The 23229-nt window shown below is 43.7% G+C and overlaps 1 protein-coding gene across 1 annotated transcript; it reads left to right on the top strand.

The window, feature by feature from the left end:
- Positions 1 to 740: 740 nt before the first annotated feature.
- LOC141576389 (uncharacterized) lies at positions 741 to 2776 on the top strand. Its single transcript, XM_074359483.1, has one exon. The coding sequence runs from the start codon at positions 1253 to 1255 to the stop codon at positions 2357 to 2359; it is 1107 nt and encodes a 368-aa protein (XP_074215584.1). The 5' UTR covers positions 741 to 1252; the 3' UTR covers positions 2360 to 2776.
- The last annotated feature ends 20453 nt before the right edge of the window (positions 2777 to 23229 follow it).

Below are 23229 nucleotides of genomic sequence, written 5' to 3'. Positions count from 1 at the left end.
GATTTTACAGAATTGGCCCCCACCATATGAAGATGTAATAAATATTTTTTGATATTATGTAATTATTGTTTTGGCATCTTGAGGTCATGGGGCCATGCTAGTGACCCAAGGTTGTTTTCACCCCCACCATCCCAGTGTTTTTGCAAGTATGTGGAAATCTTATTACAAACACTCCATCCACTAGCCTCAACACATATGTTTTGCTTCTTTCCCAATAGGGGGCATCTCCACCTAGCTAGTTCCTGCCAACATAGCAAAAGACTTTACCCAAGTTCCTCTCTCTTCTCCCTGCAGGTGACCCCATGTGCCCCTGTGTGGTGTGTCATGCCTCCCATCCTCTGAGGAATTGTGAGTAATAAAGTTTTCTTTCAAAGGCAGTAAGCTCCTTTTCTGACATCTTACCATACCTGAGTACAACAAATGCTGGGTACATCTTAAAATAAATCCTGGGTACAATGGCAAGTCCAAAACCTGTAGGATAGACTGACAGTCTATTTGTCTTAGGTCAACACAATCTTGATACTAGTCTGGATAAACCTGCGCTAGTTTAGCATCTCTCAGGCCTAGCATGCTAGCCCTGGCAGCCTTCCTTTGTTCCCCTGCAGGAAAATAAAAACACAACAAACCAACCAACCAACCAACCAACCAACCAACCAGCCCCACATCAGGCTTCTTCCATTGGGTCTTAATTTCACGCCGTTGTCATTTTGCCTGCTTACACAAAATGGCTAACCCACAGAGAGGGGACACCAGGGTTTGGAAGAGGACCACAGTTTTGTGAGTGAATATTGGGAGAGTGCCCTTAGAAGGCTGCCAATCTCCTCAACCAAGGCAGGGGGGTGGAAGGAGGGTCCTCTCTTCACAACCACTCAAGCAAGCAAGAGGGTCTTCAAGACCCCTCGCTAGAGCATCCTGTGCCCCTGCTCCACCAGAGCCACGAGGCTCTGTGACGTGATGGCAGGAGCACGGGGCAGAGCACATATGCCCCGCCCCCATCTCGAGCCCCCTCTAGGGCCCCATTGAGACGTCACCGCGGTAGCCATTGTCTGGTCCGCGTCGCGTTGCCCCAGGAGACGCCACAGGCCTCTCCAAGACTCTCAGAGCGAAGCCACAGAGTCCTTGGCCCTGACCCACGACCCTCCCCGAGAGAGGCTCCTACCTCCAGCCCAAGCCCCCTCGCCCACCTTCCAACCTCAGAGGACCAACTTTCCCTCAGATTCTCTGAGAAAGGAGAGCAAGGACTGACGGCCTCATGAGTGAGGCCGGAGAGGCCACCTGCACGGAGGTGGCAGCTTCCATCTCCCCTCAAGCCGCGCAGAAACACCTGGCGTCCTTGGGAGGCGGAGATCCTCCCCGGGCCCTAGTCGCAGGCAACCTCAGCAGCGATGGGATCCCCAAGACCCCCGCGGCAGGCGCCAAGGGAAAGGTGCCCAAGCAGGTCATCGCTAAGAGAGTGCGAGGCTCCGTCAAGTGGTTTAACGTGAAGAATGGGTACGGTTTCATCAGCAGGCACGACACCCAGGAAGATGTGTTCGTTCACCAGACGGCCATCACCCGAAACAACCCTCACAAGTACCAACGCAGCGTGGGCGACGGCGAGACGGTCGAGTTCGACGTGGTGCAGGGCGAGCGGGGCACCGAGGCCGCTAACGTGACCGGGCCAGCCGGCGCACCAGTGGAGGGCAGCCGCTATGCTGCCAACCGCCCCCGCTTCCGCCGGGGCTTCTATATCCACCGCCGCGAGCAGCCACCACGCGGTCCCAAGGGTGCTGAGGACGACGTTGACGAAGGCGAGGGCAGCGGCGAAGGCTCCACCGCAGCCCAGGGCCTGAGGCGCCGCCCGCCTGGCCACTCCCAAGACCCACGGCTGCGGCGCTTCCCGCCCTTCCGCAGGGCCCCGGCGGTGATCCGCCGCCCATCGATCCAGGCTACTACCAACGGTCCACGGGCCGCCCAGCTGCCGGGGGCCGCCCAGACCGCAGGGCCCGAGCCACGGCGGGGGCCGCGCCTCAGCTACCTGCAGAGTCGCCCTAGGGGCCGAGGCACCACGCTTGCTCCAAGACCCTCACCAAGCATCTCTGTGGAGCTGGAGGAGGAAAACAAGGAGAGCGGACGCGTCGCTGGAGATCCAAAGCAGGGGCCCCCTCCAAGCTACGGATCCCGCCGCCCCAGTAACCCGCGCCACCTCCCGCAGCAGGCTCCTGGAACCCAGGACCAGGACCCCGAGGGAGGAGAGGGCAAGATACGGAAGAGCCCTACTGAAACACCTGCTGCCATTGCTGTGGCCAAGAAGAGCAGTGCCACTGCGGAGGAGGATCCTCTGCTCATGGATGCCCCCTCTGCCGCCCAGGCCGACTAACAGCTCGGCTCCCTCCCCAGGGGCTCCCTGGCTTGGGCTGCAGGTGATGTCCCCTTGAAGAGAAGATGCCCTTTGGTGCATCACAGTCCAAACATCCACACTGTTAGAGTTGTGCCCTGAGAAAAATACATGCCCCTTCCCCAAGGCTTGAGGATAAATCACAAGATCTATACGTTTCTAAACTCCCTCATACAATCTGCCTTGGTAGTTTTGGTACACACACACACACGCCTGTACCTCTGAGTATTCTTTTTAAAGATCTGACTAGGACCACAGCTATTATACTGCATCCCCAGGTGAATTAGTTGGAGTGCTTTTAAAAATTAGTTTTTATTTTTAATACAAAAACTAAGATTATCTGATGTTGAAGATTATCTGACATTGGTTGCTGTGTGATATTACTCACCTGAAGTGGTCATTTTCTCAATAAAACATTTCATGTTACTTTTATCTGTTATCACTGTTGTCTGATTTTTTTTAAAGCCTGTCAGCACGTAATTGTATTGACACAGTCCTTTCAATCCTTCTTAGAACCAGTTTTAGCAAAGATCATGCCTATTGTTCTCTTTCCAAGTCACGAATTTAAAACTAATTCTGGACTTACAGGTTGAACTTCTCAGGGTATTCTAAAGGATAAGAATACTTGGAAAAGAAAGACATATCCCCAACACTTTCTCTTTCATCCTCTTCCCCTGCCCTGCCATTTGAGCAATAAATCTGGAGGGTGGGCCCAACTACCCACACTTCCTGCTTAGGTAGTAAGTACTCTATGAGGCAAAACACAAAAAGCTGAGCAAAACACCATGACAAGTGAAAAATGTGGCTCTCTGGAAACAGAATTTGCCTCCTCTGTATTTTTTTTCTTTTAATGGATTCAATATAATACGATTTAAGTGGTTAAAAGAAAATGGGCATGAAGGGCTGGGGGGTGGGGGAAGTGGGGAGATACTGGTCAAGGGGTACAAACTTTCAGTTGTCAGATGAATGAGTTCCAGGGACCTAATGTACAGCATGGTGACTATAGTTAACAGTACTGTATTGTGTACTTGATAGTTGCTATGAAAGTAGAGCATTAATGTTCTCACCATGACAACAACAAACAAAATGATAATTATGTGAGGTGAAGGGTGTGTTAATTAACCTTATTGGGGGAAACATTTCACAATGTATACCTGTATAAACTTATCACATTGTATATTTTAAACTTACACAATGTTATGTGTCAGTTATACCTCAATAAAGCTGGGGGAAAATCTGAAAGAAAACAAAAAAGTGAGCATGGAAGCAGGTACAGTTTTCGTTGTGCGTATCTCTGGAGCTGAATAGAAACAGCTAGTCCACAGTTTTCATCTGTGCTTCCTGGTTGAGTTCATCCAGGGGGCCTGTGGAGGATTCCTGGAGGGCTGAGCAAGTGTAGTTTAGCCCACCTCAGCCCCATTTTTGCAACAAACAGAGAAGCTCTTACTGGGAATGTCATCCCTATCCTGGTTTTCATTTGAACATACAGTGAGGTTGGTGGATGGGAGGCATGAGTTGGGTGTGGGGGGCTGGGGGAAGTGAGCGATCAATAAATTTGAAACCAACAAGGGTCTTTAAAACCTCATTTTACAGATTAATGTAATTGGATTATAAATAGCAAGATCAAAATACTTTTCTCATTTAAATGTTGAGGCATTTTATACCGCATTATAGGCTAGCATAAGGTATTTGGAGAGTGAGTATTTAATCATTCACCATGGCTAAATGTCCTCAGTCAATTGGAGTAGAAACAGTACAGATTCCTCATTCAGCAAAATATTTGGGTGCTCACTTGTGCCAGACACTCTGCAAGGCACTAGGAGCTGCATCATGGTGAAGAAGATGGTCCCTTCTCTCAAGAAGCCCACAGCCTAGTGGAGAGTGAGACAAAACTAGCAGTGACTACACAATGGAGTGAGTGCTCTGGTGGAATTAGCACAGGATGTGAGAGAAAACACGGGTGACCCAGATGGTGGCAGGGTTATTTCCAGGCTAAAGGAACCACTACTTGGACGCTTAAATTTAAAATTATATTCAGCAATCACCACAAACAGAGCTCAGATTTTTTTTTTTAATTTAATTTTTTTCTTAATTCAAGTATAGTCAATTTACAATGTTGTGTTAATTTCTGGTGTACAGCATAGTGACATATATACATTATATATACATATATAATATTACATATACACACACACACATACATATACATATATGTATATATACACACACACATATGTATGTGTATTCCTTTTCATATTCTTTCTCATTATAGACCATTACAAGGTATTGAATATACTTCCCTGTGCTATACAGTAGGACCTTGTTTGATAAAGTCATGTCAGCATACATCTAGAAGTTTTTCCTCCAGACTCCTAGCCCAGTGCATGTCCCACTACACCAGCTGACTTCTTCAGAGACTAGCAGGGTGCACCACAAATCGTTAAACATAAGAATTTATACTGACACACAGCGCCAAGAGAGAATGGGGGAAGACCTGAAGCGAGACTAAACCTACTATGATTAGGAAATGACTCAGAAGCATCCTGGATGCCTTTTCGTGCCGAACAACAGGCATGGACATGATGTGGGGAAATTTTTTCTGTATATGCATGTTGGGTTCATAGGCCGCTCCCTGTTGTGTGAGGTATATGCATCGGGAAACAGTGAATTGGTCAGCCTTGCCGTGGAGGCTTCACTTTGGGGGGATGGAGGACATGAAGGGCCAGGCTAAGGAATCTAGGATTTTCCCTGCTCACAAAGGTATCTGACAGGATCCATTAGGTGGAGTTGACCTGGTGATTGCTGGCTGGGTGTGGAATTGAAGGGTACAGAGGCACATATCTGGAGGTGAACATATTTAACTGAGAGCAGGAATATTCTGCTGTTTCCCAGCTGCTCCAGGATTTAGGTGTACTTACTTAAGGGCAACTTCAATAGCCCAATAGGAGCCAAAGAGTATCGCCCAAGACACGACAGAAGGATGCCTGGGCTGTCTCCAGGAAACTTTGATTTAAAACAAAACCAAAAAAGAAATGTATCCTTTGTGATAATCCTCTTCCCTCTCTCACTCCCACTTCACATACCAGATATTACTTGGTTTCCCTGACTGAAAATGTGAATGCAGCAGTCATCTTTGTTTGGGTCATTGAAAGGTGACGTGCTCCAGCCTAAAGCCTTTAGTAAGAGCAGGCCTCCCTTGGATACCCTTGATTGGGAGGCTATATCCCAGAGAGCATGGGTAGGAAGGCTGTTTGCACATTAGAGCGACGTCTCAGAACCCCCAGTGTCCTATTATAATTGAATGTGAAGTCAAGAGGGTGGGATTCTTCACCCTTCTAAGAAAAAGGTGAGTCGTGAATCTGAAGCAGAAACCCCAACCGCAGTCCATTGCCTTCCTGTGACTTGCAGCATCAACAAAATGGCACTTTGTAGCTGATCTGAATCACTTCATGGATCCCCTTGATGCGGGAAGGCACGCAGTCGCAGGTGTCAATTTGGATTCCCTTTTTCTCTTCTGTATTTGGCGCTATGTGCTCCCATGCTATTATTGACTGGTTGCATAAGTTCTTTATTTTTTATTGAACCATAGTAGTTGCAACATTATGTTAGTTTTGGTTGTACAGCATTGTGATCCAGTGTTTTTGCAGATTATACTCCGTTATAGATTATTACAAAATAATGGCTATAATTTCCTTTGCAGTACAGTATATCTTGTTGCTTATCAATTTTATACATATTGGCTTGTATCTGTTAATCCTTACCCACAATTTGTCCCTTCCCCCTTTCCTCTCCTCTTTGGTAACCGCAAGTTTGTTTTCTGTATCTGTGGTCTGTTTCTGTTTTGCATATGCATTCATTTCTATTATCTTTTAGATTGCACATGTAAGTGATATCTTGCAGTGTCTGTCTTTTTCTGTCTGACATTTCACTAAGCATGATAATCTTTAGGTCCTTCCATGTTGCTGCAAATGGCAGTATTTCGTGCTTTTTAATGGCTGAGGTACATTCCATTACATAGATATAGACGTATAGATATATAGGTATGGTACATACTACATCTTCTTAATCCAGTCATCTGTTGATGGGCACTTGGGTTGCTTTCATGTTTTGGCCATTGTAAATAGAGCTGCTATGAACATTGGGGTGCATGTATTTTTTTCAAATTAGTGTTTTCATTATTTTTCTGCATATATACCCAGGAGTGGAATTGCTGGATCATATGGTAGTTTTAGTTTTAGGTTTTTTTTTTTTTTTTTTTAGGAGCCACCGTACGAGTTTCCCTAGTGGTTGCACCAATTTACATTTCCATCAACAGTGTACAAGGATTCCTTTTTCTCCACATCTTCTTCAACATTGGTTCTCTGTGGACTTCCTGATGATATGCAGTCTGGCAGTTGTGAGGTGATATCTCATTGCTGTTTTGATTTGCATTTCTCTACTAATTAAAAATATTGAGCATCTTTTCATCTGCCTGTTAGTCATTGATGTGTCTTCTTTCAATAAAAATGTCTATTCAAGTCTTCTGCCCAATTTTAAATTGATTTATTTTTTGATATTGAGTTGTATGAGCTCTTTGTATATTTTGGATATTAACCCCTTGTTGATTGCATCATTTGAAAGTATTTTCACCCATTCCATAGATTGTGTTTTTGTTTTGATGATGGTTTTCTTTGCTGTGCAAAAGTTTTTATTCTTTTTTAACATTTCTTATTGAGCTATAGTCATTTTACAATGTTGTGTCAATTTTCAGTGTAGAGCACAACTTTTTAGTTATACATGAACATACATATATTCATAGTCGCATTTTTTTTCACTGTGAGCTACCACAAGATCTTGTATATATTTCCCTGTGCTATACAGTATAATCTTGTTTATCTATTCTACATATGCCTGTCAATATCTACAAATTTCAAAATCCCAGTCTGTCCCTTCCCACCCCATCCCCCTTGGCAACCACAAGTTTGTATTCTATGTCTATGTGTCTATTTCCGATTTGTATTTATGCTTTGTGTGTGTGTGTGTGTGTGTGTGTGTGTGTGTGTGTGTGTGTGTGTGTTTTAGATTCCACATATGGGCGATATCATATGGTATTTTTCTTTCTCTCTCTGGCTTACTTCACTTAGAATGACATTGTCCAGGGACATCCATGTTGCTGCAAATGGCGTTATGTTGTCACTTTTTATGTCTGAGTAGTATTCCATTGTATAAATATACCACCACTTCTTTATCCAGTCATCTGTTGATGGACATTTAGGCTGTTTCCATGTTTTGGCTATTGTAAATAGTGTTGCTATGAACATTGGGGTGCAGGTGTCTTTTTGAAGTAGGGTTCCTTCTGGATATATGCCCAGGAGCGGCATTACTGGGTCACATGGTAAGTCTATTCCTAGTCTTTTGAGGAATCTCCATACTGTTTTCCACAGTGGCTGCACCAAACTGCATTCCCACCAGCAGTGTAGGAGGGTTCCCTTTTCTCCACAGCCTCTTCAGCATTTGTCATTTGTGGACTTTTGAGTGATGGCCATTCTGACTGGTGTGAGGTGATACCTCATTGTAGTTTTGATTTGCATTTCTCTGATAATTAGTGATATTGAGCAGTTTTTCATGTGCCTTTTGATCATTTGTATGTCTTCCTTGGAGAATTGCTTGCTTAGGTCTTCTGCCCATTTTTGGATTGGGTTGTTTGCTTTTTTCTTATTGAGTCATATGAGCTGCTTATATATTCTGGAGATCAAGCCTTTGTCAGTTTCATCTTTTGCAAAAATTTTCTCCCATTCTGTAGGCTGTCGTTTTGTTTTGCTTATGGTTTCCTTTGCTGTGCAGAAGCTTGTAAGTTTAATTAGGTCCTATTTGTTTATTCTTGCCTTTATTTCTATTGTGGTGGTAGACTGCCCTAGGAGAACATTTCTGAGATGTATGTGAGATAATGATTTGCCTATATTTTCTTCTCGGAGTTTTATTGTATCTTGTCTTATGTTTAAGTCTTTGATCCATTTTGAGTTTGCTTTTGTGTATGGTGTATGGGAGTGTTCTAGCTTCATTGATCTACATGCTGCTGTCCAGTTTTCCCAACACCATTTGCTGAAGAGACTGTCTTTATTCCATTGTGTATTCTTGCCTCCTTGGTCAAAGATTAGTTGACCAAAAGTTTGTAGGTTCATTTCTGGGCTCTCATTTCTGTTTCATTGGTCCATATATCTGTTTTTGTACCAATACCATGCTGTCTTGATGACTGTAGCTCTATAGTATACTCTGAAGTCTGGGAGAGTTATTCCTCCAGCCCCTTTCTTTTTCTTCAGTAATGCTTTGGCAATTCTAGGTCTTTTGTGGTTCCATATAAATTTTATTATGATTTGTTCTAGTTCTACAAACTATGTCCTGGGTAATTTGATAAGGATTTCATTAAATCTGTAGATTGCCTTGGGCAGTATGACCATTTCAATAATATTGATTCTTCCAATCCAGGAGTATGGGCTATGTTTCCATTTTGTCAGGTTTGTTTTTATTATGTTACTTATGACAATACAATCACATCAAGTTAATATTTGTTGACAAGTTTGTAACAGATGTAATACAACCTTTTTGACTTTTAGTAAGCCTAGGTATAATAAGAGTATTATATTTAATATTGATGACTCCAAAGACATCTCATGCCTGTTTATGGCTTGCTAAACATATATTTTACATCTGCTTTAATCATTAAGAGGGGAAAAAAAGTACTACAAAGTTGCATTTTGATCATTATCCTCATTGTAAAATGTCTACTAATATTCAAATGTTTGTCCAGGTGCTATGACAAAGCAGTCAAAGAAAGAAGCAGTGCTTTCATAATACAAAATATTGATACTAAGTTTAAGACTAGAAACTATTTCTAAATCAGTGCCCATTCTGCAAATTAAGGCAGTACTAAACCCCATTTCAGGAGAAAATAGCCGGAGCGATTGTTGCCCTACTCCCTCAAAGATTTGGGGAAAATTGAAACAAAAATGGGAACTAAAACTGTATTCCTCTGCCAAGTTTATGATTAACCTCTCTATCCAAAAACTTCATTCCCCTTCTTCTTCTGCATCTGTTCCTTCTCAAGACTGAAGAATGTTAAAAAAAAAAAAAAGGGAGATTAAATCCAAGTCTCTGGGGCCTTTCCTGGGACAAAACCCAGTCCCATGTCCTCTCTCTGCCTTTTGTTTCCAAAAAAAAAAAAAAAAAGTAGCCTCCTATCTAATTCCAAAAAATAAATTTAATCAGATAAATGAGAAAATGCAGAAGCAAAGGCAAGCAGTCAAAAAAGACAAAGTAATAGTAGTTTAGCCATTAAACAAAGTCAAGGACCTTTAGTTCCTCCTCAAGGGCTATAGATAATATTCCGAGCCAAATCCTTTGAGCTGTTTGCAAATACTAAAATCTCCACCAAGTGGAAGAAATTAATCACATGGAGATCAGACTGTAGCCATGACATAAGCTGCTCCATCTCACACAGTTCCAAGAACTGGCCTCAAGGAAAGGAACACAAACTGACCCTGGAATTAAAGATTAACTGTACTTAAAACAATCTAGATGACACTGAGAAGAACACCACATAGCCAATTTCAAGATGATTGTTTGAGCTAGACCTTCTGCATGTAGGTCCCTCCCTCTGCCTATACACTCCTGAACCTCCCCTTTAGAAGCTCTTTTCCCCCTGATTGGCAGTTGGGAATTGGCTTTTGGATATGAGTCTTCCTTCTCCCCAGGCCGCTGGCTTCCTAAATAAAGCAAGATTTCCTTTATTACCAACACCTGTCTTTTGAGTATTGGCTTTTGAGTGGTGAGCAGCCAAGCCTGAGTACGGTACCAGAACCACAATGAGATGGGCAGGAGAGGCAGAGATGCTGTATGGTCAAGACCCACACCCCTGGGTAGGTTACCCACAAGTGGGAGAATAATCACAGTTGCAGAGGTTCTCCTCAAGGAGTGTGGGGTCCAAACCCCACACTGAGCTCCCGAGCTTGGAAGTCTTGCACTGGGAAGATGTGTCTCCAGAACATCTGGCATTGAAGGCTAGGGGGACTTGCATAAAGAAGTGCCAGAGGACTGTGAGAAACAGACTCTGCTCTTAAGGGGCACATGCAAAATCTCACATGCTCTGAGTCCCAGTACAGATGCAGCATTTTGAAAGGAGCCTGGGTAAAACCTATTTACTGATCTTGGAGAGCCTCCCAGAGGGGCTGGGAGCAACTGGGACTCCCGCTCAGGACACAGACACTGGCGGCAGCCATTTTGGGGGTCTCATTCAACCACAAAGACACTGGTGCTGGCAAGCATCATTTTGCCTCATCATAATAAGCCTCTCTGTAGCTTATTAGCCCTGGGGGCTTATATGCCCACCAGCAGGCTGACAACAGTGCTGAGACACCCAGGGCCAAACAGGCTAGAGCAAACAATCCTAAAATCCATATGGAGCCACAAAAGATGCCTAAAAGCCAAAGTGGTCTTGAGAAAAAAGAACAAAGCTGGAGGTATAACCCTCCCAGGCTTAAGACCATACTACAAAGCTACAGTAATCAAACTGCATGGCATTGCAACAAGAGCAGAAACATAGAACCAACAGAACAGAAAAGAGAGCCCAAAAGTAAACGCACGCACCTGTGGTCAACCAATCATGACAAAGGAAGAAAGAGTACACAGTGGAGAAAAGACCATCTTTTCAACAAGTGGTGCTGGGAAAACTGGACAGCCATATGTAAAACAATGAGATTAGATCATTCCCTCACACCACATACAAAAATAAAGAGCAGAAACTGTAAAATTCCTAGAAGAGAGCATAGGCGGCTCACTCTTTGACATAAATCTTAGCAATATTTTCTTGGATCAGTCTACTAAAGCAAAAGAAATAAAGGCAAAAATAAATGAATTGGACCTAATTAAACTTAAAACCTTTTGCACAGCAGAAGGGGGCTAAAATGGTGGAGTAGAAGGACGCTCATAGCTCACCCTCTCCCACAAATACACCAAAACTCACATCCGTGCACCCATCCAGCCAACCAGACCACCTGCTGAACTCCGACAGAACATCGACCTCTTCAAAAGACAAAGACGCCACGAATCTGGTGGGAGAAAAGGAAAAAAGAAAGAAGAAAAAGCAAAACAGTGTGGGACCGGTCCCGCAGGGAGGGAGCAGCAAAGGAGGAGTAGCACTCATTCACTGGGTCCTTCCCTCTCCAACAGAGAGGTCGGCGGGAGGGAGGGGGAACCTCCGAGGCTTGGATCTGTACGGATCTACACCCCTTGACTGACAGAACTAAGTTAAATGGGCACAGAGGGTCTCCACAACCCCTAGCCCTAGAGGCAAAGCGGCTGGTGGGGGAAGGGACAGGCTGCCCAAGCAGGGTGGAGGACTGGGGCAGGCTGCACAGAGGCAACCCTGGGGGGCTGCAGGGGGCTGCACGCCATGGATGAGTGGGTACACAGGGCAAAACAACCTGGGCCCTCCATAAAATACGGGAAAAAAAAAAAAAAAACCCACAGCTGATGTTCCCTGGGGGGAAGGGTGCCATACACCCATCTCCGAAAACCCGCTGAAAGTTTTCGGGGGAAGAGAGGTGGGGCTCAGCCACAGCCTCCATATCCTCCTGCGCTTAGCACCCAGGCGGGGGTGGGGTGGAAACCTGAATCCTAAGGGCTTAGGAGCCTCAAAGGCCAGACGGAGACTTGTTTACAGCCCAAGGCAGATAGGATCCTTCTTCCCTGGTACCTCTGAGAATTCACACTGCCAAGACAAACAAGGGGCTGCGTTTTGGCAAGGAACAGGGGCGGGGCTGTTCCTCCGTCTTCCCTGAGCCTGCCTATGGAGCGTGGGCCCAAGGCAGAGCAGGCAGCTGCACAGAGCAGGGGAGCGACTGGCGCCAGGAGAGGGCAGGTGGCCACCCGCCTTCCCAGCAGGGGCACAGCACCTGACCAGGGTGCTGGGAGGGGGTGCAACCTGCCCACCTATCTTGCCCTAGTGCAGCATCTGACCTGCAGTATTGGGAGGGGGAGTGGCCCGCCGCCTACTGTGATGTTGGGAGGGGGTCAGATCCGCCCACCTTCCTCGCCGGAGCGCAGCATCTGACAGCGGCATATGGAGGGGGAGTGATCTGCCCACCCACCGTGTAAAAGCACATCACCTGACCGCAGTGTTGGGAGGGGACGCGATCTGCTTGCTGACAGGCACTGTGAGCATCACAGACCATGGGCACCAATGGAGGGCCTCTGGAAGCAGCAAGCTGAGTTCGAGAAACAGGGCAAAGACAGAAAGACCTCTCGGTAAAATCATTAAGAGCGCACAGTGGCCTTAAGAACACATCCCCCCTTTTTAAACTCTTTTTTTTATCTATTCCATTTTCTATTCCATTTTAATTTTTACTTTTTAAACATTGTGCGTGTCTCCAGTTTTAATCCCTGTAAAATTTTTCTTTTAAAATATTATTATTATTATATTTAAAAATCCACTTCAATTCATTTTTCTTTCCTTTTTTTTTAAAAAAAAAGGGGGATGTGTTCTTAAGGCGACTGTGTGCTCTTAATGATTTTACCGAGAGGTCTTTCTGTCTTTGCCCTGTTTCTCGAACTCAGCTTGCTGCTTCCAGAGGCCCTCCATTGGTGCCCATGGTCTGTGATGCTCACAGTGCCTGTCAGCAAGCAGATCGCGGCCCCTCCCAACACTGCGGTCAGGTGATGTCCTTTTACACGGTGGGTGGGCAGATCACTCCCCCTCCATATGCCGCTGTCAGATGCTGCGCTCCGGCGAGGAAGGTGGGCGGATCTGACCCCCTCCCAACATCACAGTAGGCGGCGGGCCACTCCCCCTCCCAATACTGCAGGTCAGATGCTGCACTAGGGCAAGATAGGTGAGCAGGTTGCACCCCCTCCCAGCACCCTGGTCAGGTGCTGTGCCCCTGCTGGGAAGGCGGGTGGCCACCTGCCCTCTCCTGGCGCCAGTCGCTCCCCTGCTCTGTGCAGCTGCCTGCTCTGCCTTGGGCCCACGCTCCATAGGCAGGCTCAGGGAAGACGGAGGAACAGCCCCGCCCCTGTTCCTTGCCAAAACGCAGCCCCTTGTTTGTCTTGGCAGTGTGAATTCTCAGAGGTACCAGGGAAGAAGGATCCTATCTGCCTTGGGCTGTAAACAAGTCTCCGTCTGGCCTTTGAGGCTCCTAAGCCCTTAGGATTCAGGTTTCCACCCCACCCCCGCCTGGGTGCTAAGCGCAGGAGGATATGGAGGCTGTGGCTGAGCCCCACCTCTCTTCCCCCGAAAACTTTCAGCGGGTTTTCGGAGATGGGTGTATGGCACCCTTCCCCCCAGGGAACATCAGCTGTGGGTTTTTTTTTTTTTTTCCCGTATTTTATGGAGGGCCCAGGTTGTTTTGCCCTGTGTACCCACTCATCCATGGCGTGCAGCCCCCTGCAGCCCCCCAGGGTTGCCTCTGTGCAGCCTGCCCCAGTCCTCCACCCTGCTTGGGCAGCCTGTCCCTTCCCCCACCAGCCGCTTTGCCTCTAGGGCTAGGGGTTGTGGAGACCCTCTGTGCCCATTTAACTTAGTTCTGTCAGTCAAGGGGTGTAGATCCGTACAGATCCAAGCCTCGGAGGTTCCCCCTCCCTCCCGCCGACCTCTCTGTTGGAGAGGGAAGGACCCAGTGAATGAGTGCTACTCCTCCTTTGCTGCTCCCTCCCTGCGGGACCGGTCCCACACTGTTTTGCTTTTTCTTCTTTCTTTTTTCCTTTTCTCCCACCAGATTCGTGGCGTCTTTGTCTTTTGAAGAGGTCGATGTTCTGTCGGAGTTCAGCAGGTGGTCTGGTTGGCTGGATGGGTGCACGGATGTGAGTTTTGGTGTATTTGTGGGAGAGGGTGAGCTATGAGCGTCCTTCTACTCCACCATTTTAGCCCCCTTCTGCTGTGCAAAAGGTTTTAAGTTTAATTAGGTCCAATTCATTTATTTTTGCCTTTATTTCTTTTGCTTTAGTAGACTGATCCAAGAAAATATTGCTAAGATTTATGTCAAAGAGTGAGCCGCCTATGCTCTCTTCTAGGAATTTTACAGTTTCTGCTCTTTATTTTTGTATGTGGTGTGAGGGAATGATCTAATCTCATTGTTTTACATATGGCTGTCCAGTTTTCCCAGCACCACTTGTTGAAAAGATGGTCTTTTCTCCACTGTGTACTCTTTCTTCCTTTGTCATGATTGGTTGACCACAGGTGCGTGCGTTTACTTTTGGGCTCTCTTTTCTGTTCTGTTGGTTCTATGTTTCTGCTCTTGTTGCAATGCCATGCAGTTTGATTACTGTAGCTTTGTAGTATGGTCTTAAGCCTGGGAGGGTTATACCTCCAGCTTTGTTCTTTTTTCTCAAGACCACTTTGGCTTTTAGGCATCTTTTGTGGCTCCATATGGATTTTAGGATTGTTTGCTCTAGCCTGTTTGGCCCTGGGTGTCTCAGCACTGTTGTCAGCCTGCTGGTGGGCATATAAGCCCCCAGGGCTAATAAGCTACAGAGAGGCTTATTATGATGAGGCAAAATGATGCTTGCCAGCACCAGTGTCTTTGTGGTTGAATGAGACCCCCAAAATGGCTGCCGCCAGTGTCTGTGTCCTGAGCGGGAGTCCCAGTTGCTCCCAGCCCCTCTGGGAGGCTCTCCAAGATCAGTAAATAGGTTTTACCCAGGCTCCTTTCAAAATGCTGCATCTGTACTGGGACTCAGAGCATGTGAGATTTTGCATGTGCCCCTTAAGAGCAGAGTCTGTTTCTCACAGTCCTCTGGCACTTCTTTATGCAAGTCCCCCTAGCCTTCAATGCCAGATGTTCTGGAGACACATCTTCCCAGTGCAAGACTTCCAAGCTCGGGAGCTCAGTGTGGGGTTTGGACCCCACACTCCTTGAGGAGAACCTCTGCAACTGTGATTATTCTCCCACTTGTGGGTAACCTACCCAGGGGTGTGGGTCTTGACCATACAGCATCTCTGCCTCTCCTGCCCATCTCATTGTGGTTCTGGTACCGTACTCAGGCTTGGCTGCTCACCACTCAAAAGCCAATACTCAAAAGACAGGTGTTGGTAATAAAGGAAATCTTGCTTTATTTAGGAAGCCAGCGGCCTGGGGAGAAGGAAGACTCATATCCAAAAGCCAATTCCCAACTGCCAATCAGGGGGAAAAGAGCTTCTAAAGGGGAGGTTCAGGAGTGTATAGGCAGAGGGAGGGACCTACATGCAGAAGGTCTAGCTCAAACAATCATCTTGAAATTGGCTATGTGGTGTTCTTCTCAGTGTCATCTAGATTGTTTTAAGTACAGTTAATCTTTAATTCCAGGGTCAGTTTGTGTTCCTTTCCTTGAGGCCAGTTCTTGGAACTGTGTGAGATGGAGCAGCTTATGTCATGGCTACAGTCTGATCTCCATGTGATTAATTTCTTCCACTTGGTGGAGATTTTAGTATTTGCAAACAGCTCAAAGGATTTGGCTCGGAATATTATCTATAGCCCTTGAGGAGGAACTAAAGGTCCTTGACTTTGTTTAATGGCTAAACTACTATTACTTTGTCTTTTTTGACTGCTTGCCTTTGCTTCTGCATTTTCTCATTTATCTGATTAAATTTATTTTTTGGAATTAGATAGGAGGCTACTTTTTTTTTTTTTTTTTTGGAAACAAAAGGCAGAGAGAGGACATGGGACTGGGTTTTGTCCCAGGAAAGGCCCCAGAGACTTGGATTTAATCTCCCTTTTTTTTTTTTTTTAACATTCTTCAGTCTTGAGAAGGAACAGATGCAGAAGAAGAAGGGGAATGAAGTTTTTGGATAGAGAGGTTAATCATAAACTTGGCAGAGGAATACAGTTTTAGTTCCCATTTTTGTTTCAATTTTCCCCAAATCTTTGAGGGAGTAGGGCAACAATCGCTCCGGCTATTTTCTCCTGAAATGGGGTTTAGTACTGCCTTAATTTGCAGAATGGGCACTGATTTAGAAATAGTTTCTAGTCTTAAACTTAGTATCAATATTTTGTATTATGAAAGCACTGCTTCTTTCTTTGACTGCTTTGTCATAGCACCTGGACAAACATTTGAATATTAGTAGACATTTTACAATGAGGATAATGATCAAAATGCAACTTTGTAGTACTTTTTTTCCCCTCTTAATGATTAAAGCAGATGTAAAATATATGTTTAGCAAGCCATAAACAGGCATGAGATGTCTTTGGAGTCATCAATATTAAATATAATACTCTTATTATACCTAGGCTTACTAAAAGTCAAAAAGGTTGTATTACATCTGTTACAAACTTGTCAACAAATATTAACTTGATGTGATTGTATTGTCATAAGTAACATAATAAAAACAAACCTGACAAAATGGAAACATAGCCCATACTCCTGGATTGGAAGAATCAATATTATTGAAATGGTCATACTGCCCAAGGCAATCTACAGATTTAATGAAATCCTTATCAAATTACCCAGGACATAGTTTGTAGAACTAGAACAAATCATAATAAAATTTATATGGAACCACAAAAGACCTAGAATTGCCAAAGCATTACTGAAGAAAAAGAAAGGGGCTGGAGGAATAACTCTCCCAGACTTCAGAGTATACTATAGAGCTACAGTCATCAAGACAGCATGGTATTGGTACAAAAACAGATATATGGACCAATGAAACAGAAATGAGAGCCCAGAAATGAACCTACAAACTTTTGGTCAACTAATCTTTGACCAAGGAGGCAAGAATACACAATGGAATAAAGACAGTCTCTTCAGCAAATGGTGTTGGGAAAACTGGACAGCAGCATGTAGATCAATGAAGCTAGAACACTCCCATACACCATACACAAAAGCAAACTCAAAATGGATCAAAGACTTAAACATAAGACAAGATACAATAAAACTCCGAGAAGAAAATATAGGCAAATCATTATCTCACATACATCTCAGAAATGTTCTCCTAGGGCAGTCTACCACCACAATAGAAATAAAGGCAAGAATAAACAAATAGGACCTAATTAAACTTACAAGCTTCTGCACAGCAAAGGAAACCATAAGCAAAACAAAACGACAGCCTACAGAATGGGAGAAAATTTTTGCAAAAGATGAAACTGACAAAGGCTTGATCTCCAGAATATATAAGCAGCTCATATGACTCAATAAGAAAAAAGCAAACAACCCAATCCAAAAATGGGCAGAAGACCTAAGCAAGCAATTCTCCAAGGAAGACATACAAATGATCAAAAGGCACATGAAAAACTGCTCAATATCACTAATTATCAGAGAAATGCAAATCAAAACTACAATGAGGTATCACCTCACACCAGTCAGAATGGCCATCACTCAAAAGTCCACAAATGACAAATGCTGAAGAGGCTGTGGAGAAAAGGGAACCCTCCTACACTGCTGGTGGGAATGCAGTTTGGTGCAGCCACTGTGGAAAACAGTATGGAGATTCCTCAAAAGACTAGGAATAGACTTACCATGTGACCCAGTAATGCCGCTCCTGGGCATATATCCAGAAGGAACCCTACTTCAAAAAGACACCTGCACCCCAATGTTCATAGCAACACTATTTACAATAGCCAAAACATGGAAACAGCCTAAATGTCCATCAACAGATGACTGGATAAAGAAGTGGTGGTATATTTATACAATGGAATACTACTCAGACATAAAAAGTGACAACATAACGCCATTTGCAGCAACATGGATGTCCCTGGACAATGTCATTCTAAGTGAAGTAAGCCAGAGAGAGAAAGAAAAATACCATATGATATCGCCCATATGTGGAATCTAAAACACACACACACACACACACACACACACACACACACACACACACACACAAAGCATAAATACAAATCGGAAATAGACACATAGACATAGAATACAAACTTGTGGTTGCCAAGGGGGATGGGGTGGGAAGGGACAGACTGGGATTTTGAAATTTGTAGATATTGACAGGCATATGTAGAATAGATAAACAAGATTATACTGTATAGCACAGGGAAATATATACAAGATCTTGTGGTAGCTCACAGTGAAAAAAAATGCGACTATGAATATATGTATGTTCATGTATAACTAAAAAGTTGTGCTCTACACTGAAAATTGACACAACATTGTAAAATGACTATAGCTCAATAAGAAATGTTAAAAAAGAATAAAACCTTTTGCACAGCAAAGAAAACCATCATCAAAACAAAAACACAATCTATGGAATGGGTGAAAATACTTTCAAATGATGCAATCAACAAGGGGTTAATATCCAAAATATACAAAGAGCTCATACAACTCAATATCAAAAAATAAATCAATTTAAAATTGGGCAGAAGACTTGAATAGACATTTTTATTGAAAGAAGACACATCAATGACTAACAGGCAGATGAAAAGATGCTCAATATTTTTAATTAGTAGAGAAATGCAAATCAAAACAGCAATGAGATATCACCTCACAACTGCCAGACTGCATATCATCAGGAAGTCCACAGAGAACCAATGTTGAAGAAGATGTGGAGAAAAAGGAATCCTTGTACACTGTTGATGGAAATGTAAATTGGTGCAACCACTAGGGAAACTCGTACGGTGGCTCCTAAAAAAAAAAAAAAAAAAACCTAAAACTAAAACTACCATATGATCCAGCAATTCCACTCCTGGGTATATATGCAGAAAAATAATGAAAACACTAATTTGAAAAAAATACATGCACCCCAATGTTCATAGCAGCTCTATTTACAATGGCCAAAACATGAAAGCAACCCAAGTGCCCATCAACAGATGACTGGATTAAGAAGATGTAGTATGTACCATACCTATATATCTATACGTCTATATCTATGTAATGGAATGTACCTCAGCCATTAAAAAGCACGAAATACTGCCATTTGCAGCAACATGGAAGGACCTAAAGATTATCATGCTTAGTGAAATGTCAGACAGAAAAAGACAGACACTGCAAGATATCACTTACATGTGCAATCTAAAAGATAATAGAAATGAATGCATATGCAAAACAGAAACAGACCACAGATACAGAAAACAAACTTGCGGTTACCAAAGAGGAGAGGAAAGGGGGAAGGGACAAATTGTGGGTAAGGATTAACAGATACAAGCCAATATGTATAAAATTGATAAGCAACAAGATATACTGTACTGCAAAGGAAATTATAGCCATTATTTTGTAATAATCTATAACGGAGTATAATCTGCAAAAACACTGGATCACAATGCTGTACAACCAAAACTAACATAATGTTGCAACTACTATGGTTCAATAAAAAATAAAGAACTTATGCAACCAGTCAATAATAGCATGGGAGCACATAGCGCCAAATACAGAAGAGAAAAAGGGAATCCAAATTGACACCTGCGACTGCGTGCCTTCCCGCATCAAGGGGATCCATGAAGTGATTCAGATCAGCTACAAAGTGCCATTTTGTTGATGCTGCAAGTCACAGGAAGGCAATGGACTGCGGTTGGGGTTTCTGCTTCAGATTCACGACTCACCTTTTTCTTAGAAGGGTGAAGAATCCCACCCTCTTGACTTCACATTCAATTATAATAGGACACTGGGGGTTCTGAGACGTCGCTCTAATGTGCAAACAGCCTTCCTACCCATGCTCTCTGGGATATAGCCTCCCAATCAAGGGTATCCAAGGGAGGCCTGCTCTTACTAAAGGCTTTAGGCTGGAGCACGTCACCTTTCAATGACCCAAACAAAGATGACTGCTGCATTCACATTTTCAGTCAGGGAAACCAAGTAATATCTGGTATGTGAAGTGGGAGTGAGAGAGGGAAGAGGATTATCACAAAGGATACATTTCTTTTTTGGTTTTGTTTTAAATCAAAGTTTCCTGGAGACAGCCCAGGCATCCTTCTGTCGTGTCTTGGGCGATACTCTTTGGCTCCTATTGGGCTATTGAAGTTGCCCTTAAGTAAGTACACCTAAATCCTGGAGCAGCTGGGAAACAGCAGAATATTCCTGCTCTCAGTTAAATATGTTCACCTCCAGATATGTGCCTCTGTACCCTTCAATTCCACACCCAGCCAGCAATCACCAGGTCAACTCCACCTAATGGATCCTGTCAGATACCTTTGTGAGCAGGGAAAATCCTAGATTCCTTAGCCTGGCCCTTCATGTCCTCCATCCCCCCAAAGTGAAGCCTCCACGGCAAGGCTGACCAATTCACTGTTTCCCGATGCATATACCTCACACAACAGGGAGCGGCCTATGAACCCAACATGCATATACAGAAAAAATTTCCCCACATCATGTCCATGCCTGTTGTTCGGCACGAAAAGGCATCCAGGATGCTTCTGAGTCATTTCCTAATCATAGTAGGTTTAGTCTCGCTTCAGGTCTTCCCCCATTCTCTCTTGGCGCTGTGTGTCAGTATAAATTCTTACGTTTAACGATTTGTGGTGCACCCTGCTAGTCTCTGAAGAAGTCAGCTGGTGTAGTGGGACATGCACTGGGCTAGGAGTCTGGAGGAAAAACTTCTAGATGTATGCTGACATGACTTTATCAAACAAGGTCCTACTGTATAGCACAGGGAAGTATATTCAATACCTTGTAATGGTCTATAATGAGAAAGAATATGAAAAGGAATACACATACATATGTGTGTGTGTATATATACATATATGTATATGTATGTGTGTGTGTGTATATGTAATATTATATATGTATATATAATGTATATATGTCACTATGCTGTACACCAGAAATTAACACAACATTGTAAATTGACTATACTTGAATTAAGAAAAAAATTAAATTAAAAAAAAAAATCTGAGCTCTGTTTGTGGTGATTGCTGAATATAATTTTAAATTTAAGCGTCCAAGTAGTGGTTCCTTTAGCCTGGAAATAACCCTGCCACCATCTGGGTCACCCGTGTTTTCTCTCACATCCTGTGCTAATTCCACCAGAGCACTCACTCCATTGTGTAGTCACTGCTAGTTTTGTCTCACTCTCCACTAGGCTGTGGGCTTCTTGAGAGAAGGGACCATCTTCTTCACCATGATGCAGCTCCTAGTGCCTTGCAGAGTGTCTGGCACAAGTGAGCACCCAAATATTTTGCTGAATGAGGAATCTGTACTGTTTCTACTCCAATTGACTGAGGACATTTAGCCATGGTGAATGATTAAATACTCACTCTCCAAATACCTTATGCTAGCCTATAATGCGGTATAAAATGCCTCAACATTTAAATGAGAAAAGTATTTTGATCTTGCTATTTATAATCCAATTACATTAATCTGTAAAATGAGGTTTTAAAGACCCTTGTTGGTTTCAAATTTATTGATCGCTCACTTCCCCCAGCCCCCCACACCCAACTCATGCCTCCCATCCACCAACCTCACTGTATGTTCAAATGAAAACCAGGATAGGGATGACATTCCCAGTAAGAGCTTCTCTGTTTGTTGCAAAAATGGGGCTGAGGTGGGCTAAACTACACTTGCTCAGCCCTCCAGGAATCCTCCACAGGCCCCCTGGATGAACTCAACCAGGAAGCACAGATGAAAACTGTGGACTAGCTGTTTCTATTCAGCTCCAGAGATACGCACAACGAAAACTGTACCTGCTTCCATGCTCACTTTTTTGTTTTCTTTCAGATTTTCCCCCAGCTTTATTGAGGTATAACTGACACATAACATTGTGTAAGTTTAAAATATACAATGTGATAAGTTTATACAGGTATACATTGTGAAATGTTTCCCCCAATAAGGTTAATTAACACACCCTTCACCTCACATAATTATCATTTTGTTTGTTGTTGTCATGGTGAGAACATTAATGTTCTACTTTCATAGCAACTATCAAGTACACAATACAGTACTGTTAACTATAGTCACCATGCTGTACATTAGGTCCCTGGAACTCATTCATCTGACAACTGAAAGTTTGTACCCCTTGACCAGTATCTCCCCACTTCCCCCACCCCCCAGCCCTTCATGCCCATTTTCTTTTAACCACTTAAATCGTATTATATTGAATCCATTAAAAGAAAAAAAATACAGAGGAGGCAAATTCTGTTTCCAGAGAGCCACATTTTTCACTTGTCATGGTGTTTTGCTCAGCTTTTTGTGTTTTGCCTCATAGAGTACTTACTACCTAAGCAGGAAGTGTGGGTAGTTGGGCCCATCCTCCAGATTTATTGCTCAAATGGCAGGGCAGGGGAAGAGGATGAAAGAGAAAGTGTTGGGGATATGTCTTTCTTTTCCAAGTATTCTTATCCTTTAGAATACCCTGAGAAGTTCAACCTGTAAGTCCAGAATTAGTTTTAAATTCGTGACTTGGAAAGAGAACAATAGGCATGATCTTTGCTAAAACTGGTTCTAAGAAGGATTGAAAGGACTGTGTCAATACAATTATGTGCTGACAGGCTTTAAAAAAAATCAGACAACAGTGATAACAGATAAAAGTAACATGAAATGTTTTATTGAGAAAATGACCACTTCAGGTGAGTAATATCACACAGCAACCAATGTCAGATAATCTTCAACATCAGATAATCTTAGTTTTTGTATTAAAAATAAAAACTAATTTTTAAAAGCACTCCAACTAATTCACCTGGGGATGCAGTATAATAGCTGTGGTCCTAGTCAGATCTTTAAAAAGAATAGTCAGAGGTACCGGCGTGTGTGTGTGTGTGTACCAAAACTACCAAGGCAGATTGTATGAGGGAGTTTAGAAACGTATAGATCTTGTGATTTATCCTCAAGCCTTGGGGAAGGGGCATGTATTTTTCTCAGGGCACAACTCTAACAGTGTGGATGTTTGGACTGTGATGCACGAAAGGGCATCTTCTCTTCAAGGGGACATCACCTGCAGCCCAAGCCAGGGAGCCCCTGGGGAGGGAGCCGAGCTG

The sequence above is a fragment of the Camelus bactrianus genome, chromosome X (genome assembly GCF_048773025.1).
Source record: "Camelus bactrianus isolate YW-2024 breed Bactrian camel chromosome X, ASM4877302v1, whole genome shotgun sequence".
NCBI classification, from domain to species: domain Eukaryota; kingdom Metazoa; phylum Chordata; class Mammalia; order Artiodactyla; family Camelidae; genus Camelus; species Camelus bactrianus.
Note: the sequence above shows the minus strand (reverse complement) of the source record. Positions and strands in the feature narration are given on the sequence as shown.

Bases quoted from the DNA above. Each gene is read 5' to 3' on its own strand.
- LOC141576389 (XM_074359483.1), top strand. From the start codon at position 1,253: ATGAGTGAGGCCGGAGAGGCCACCTGCACGGAGGTGGCAGCTTCCATC.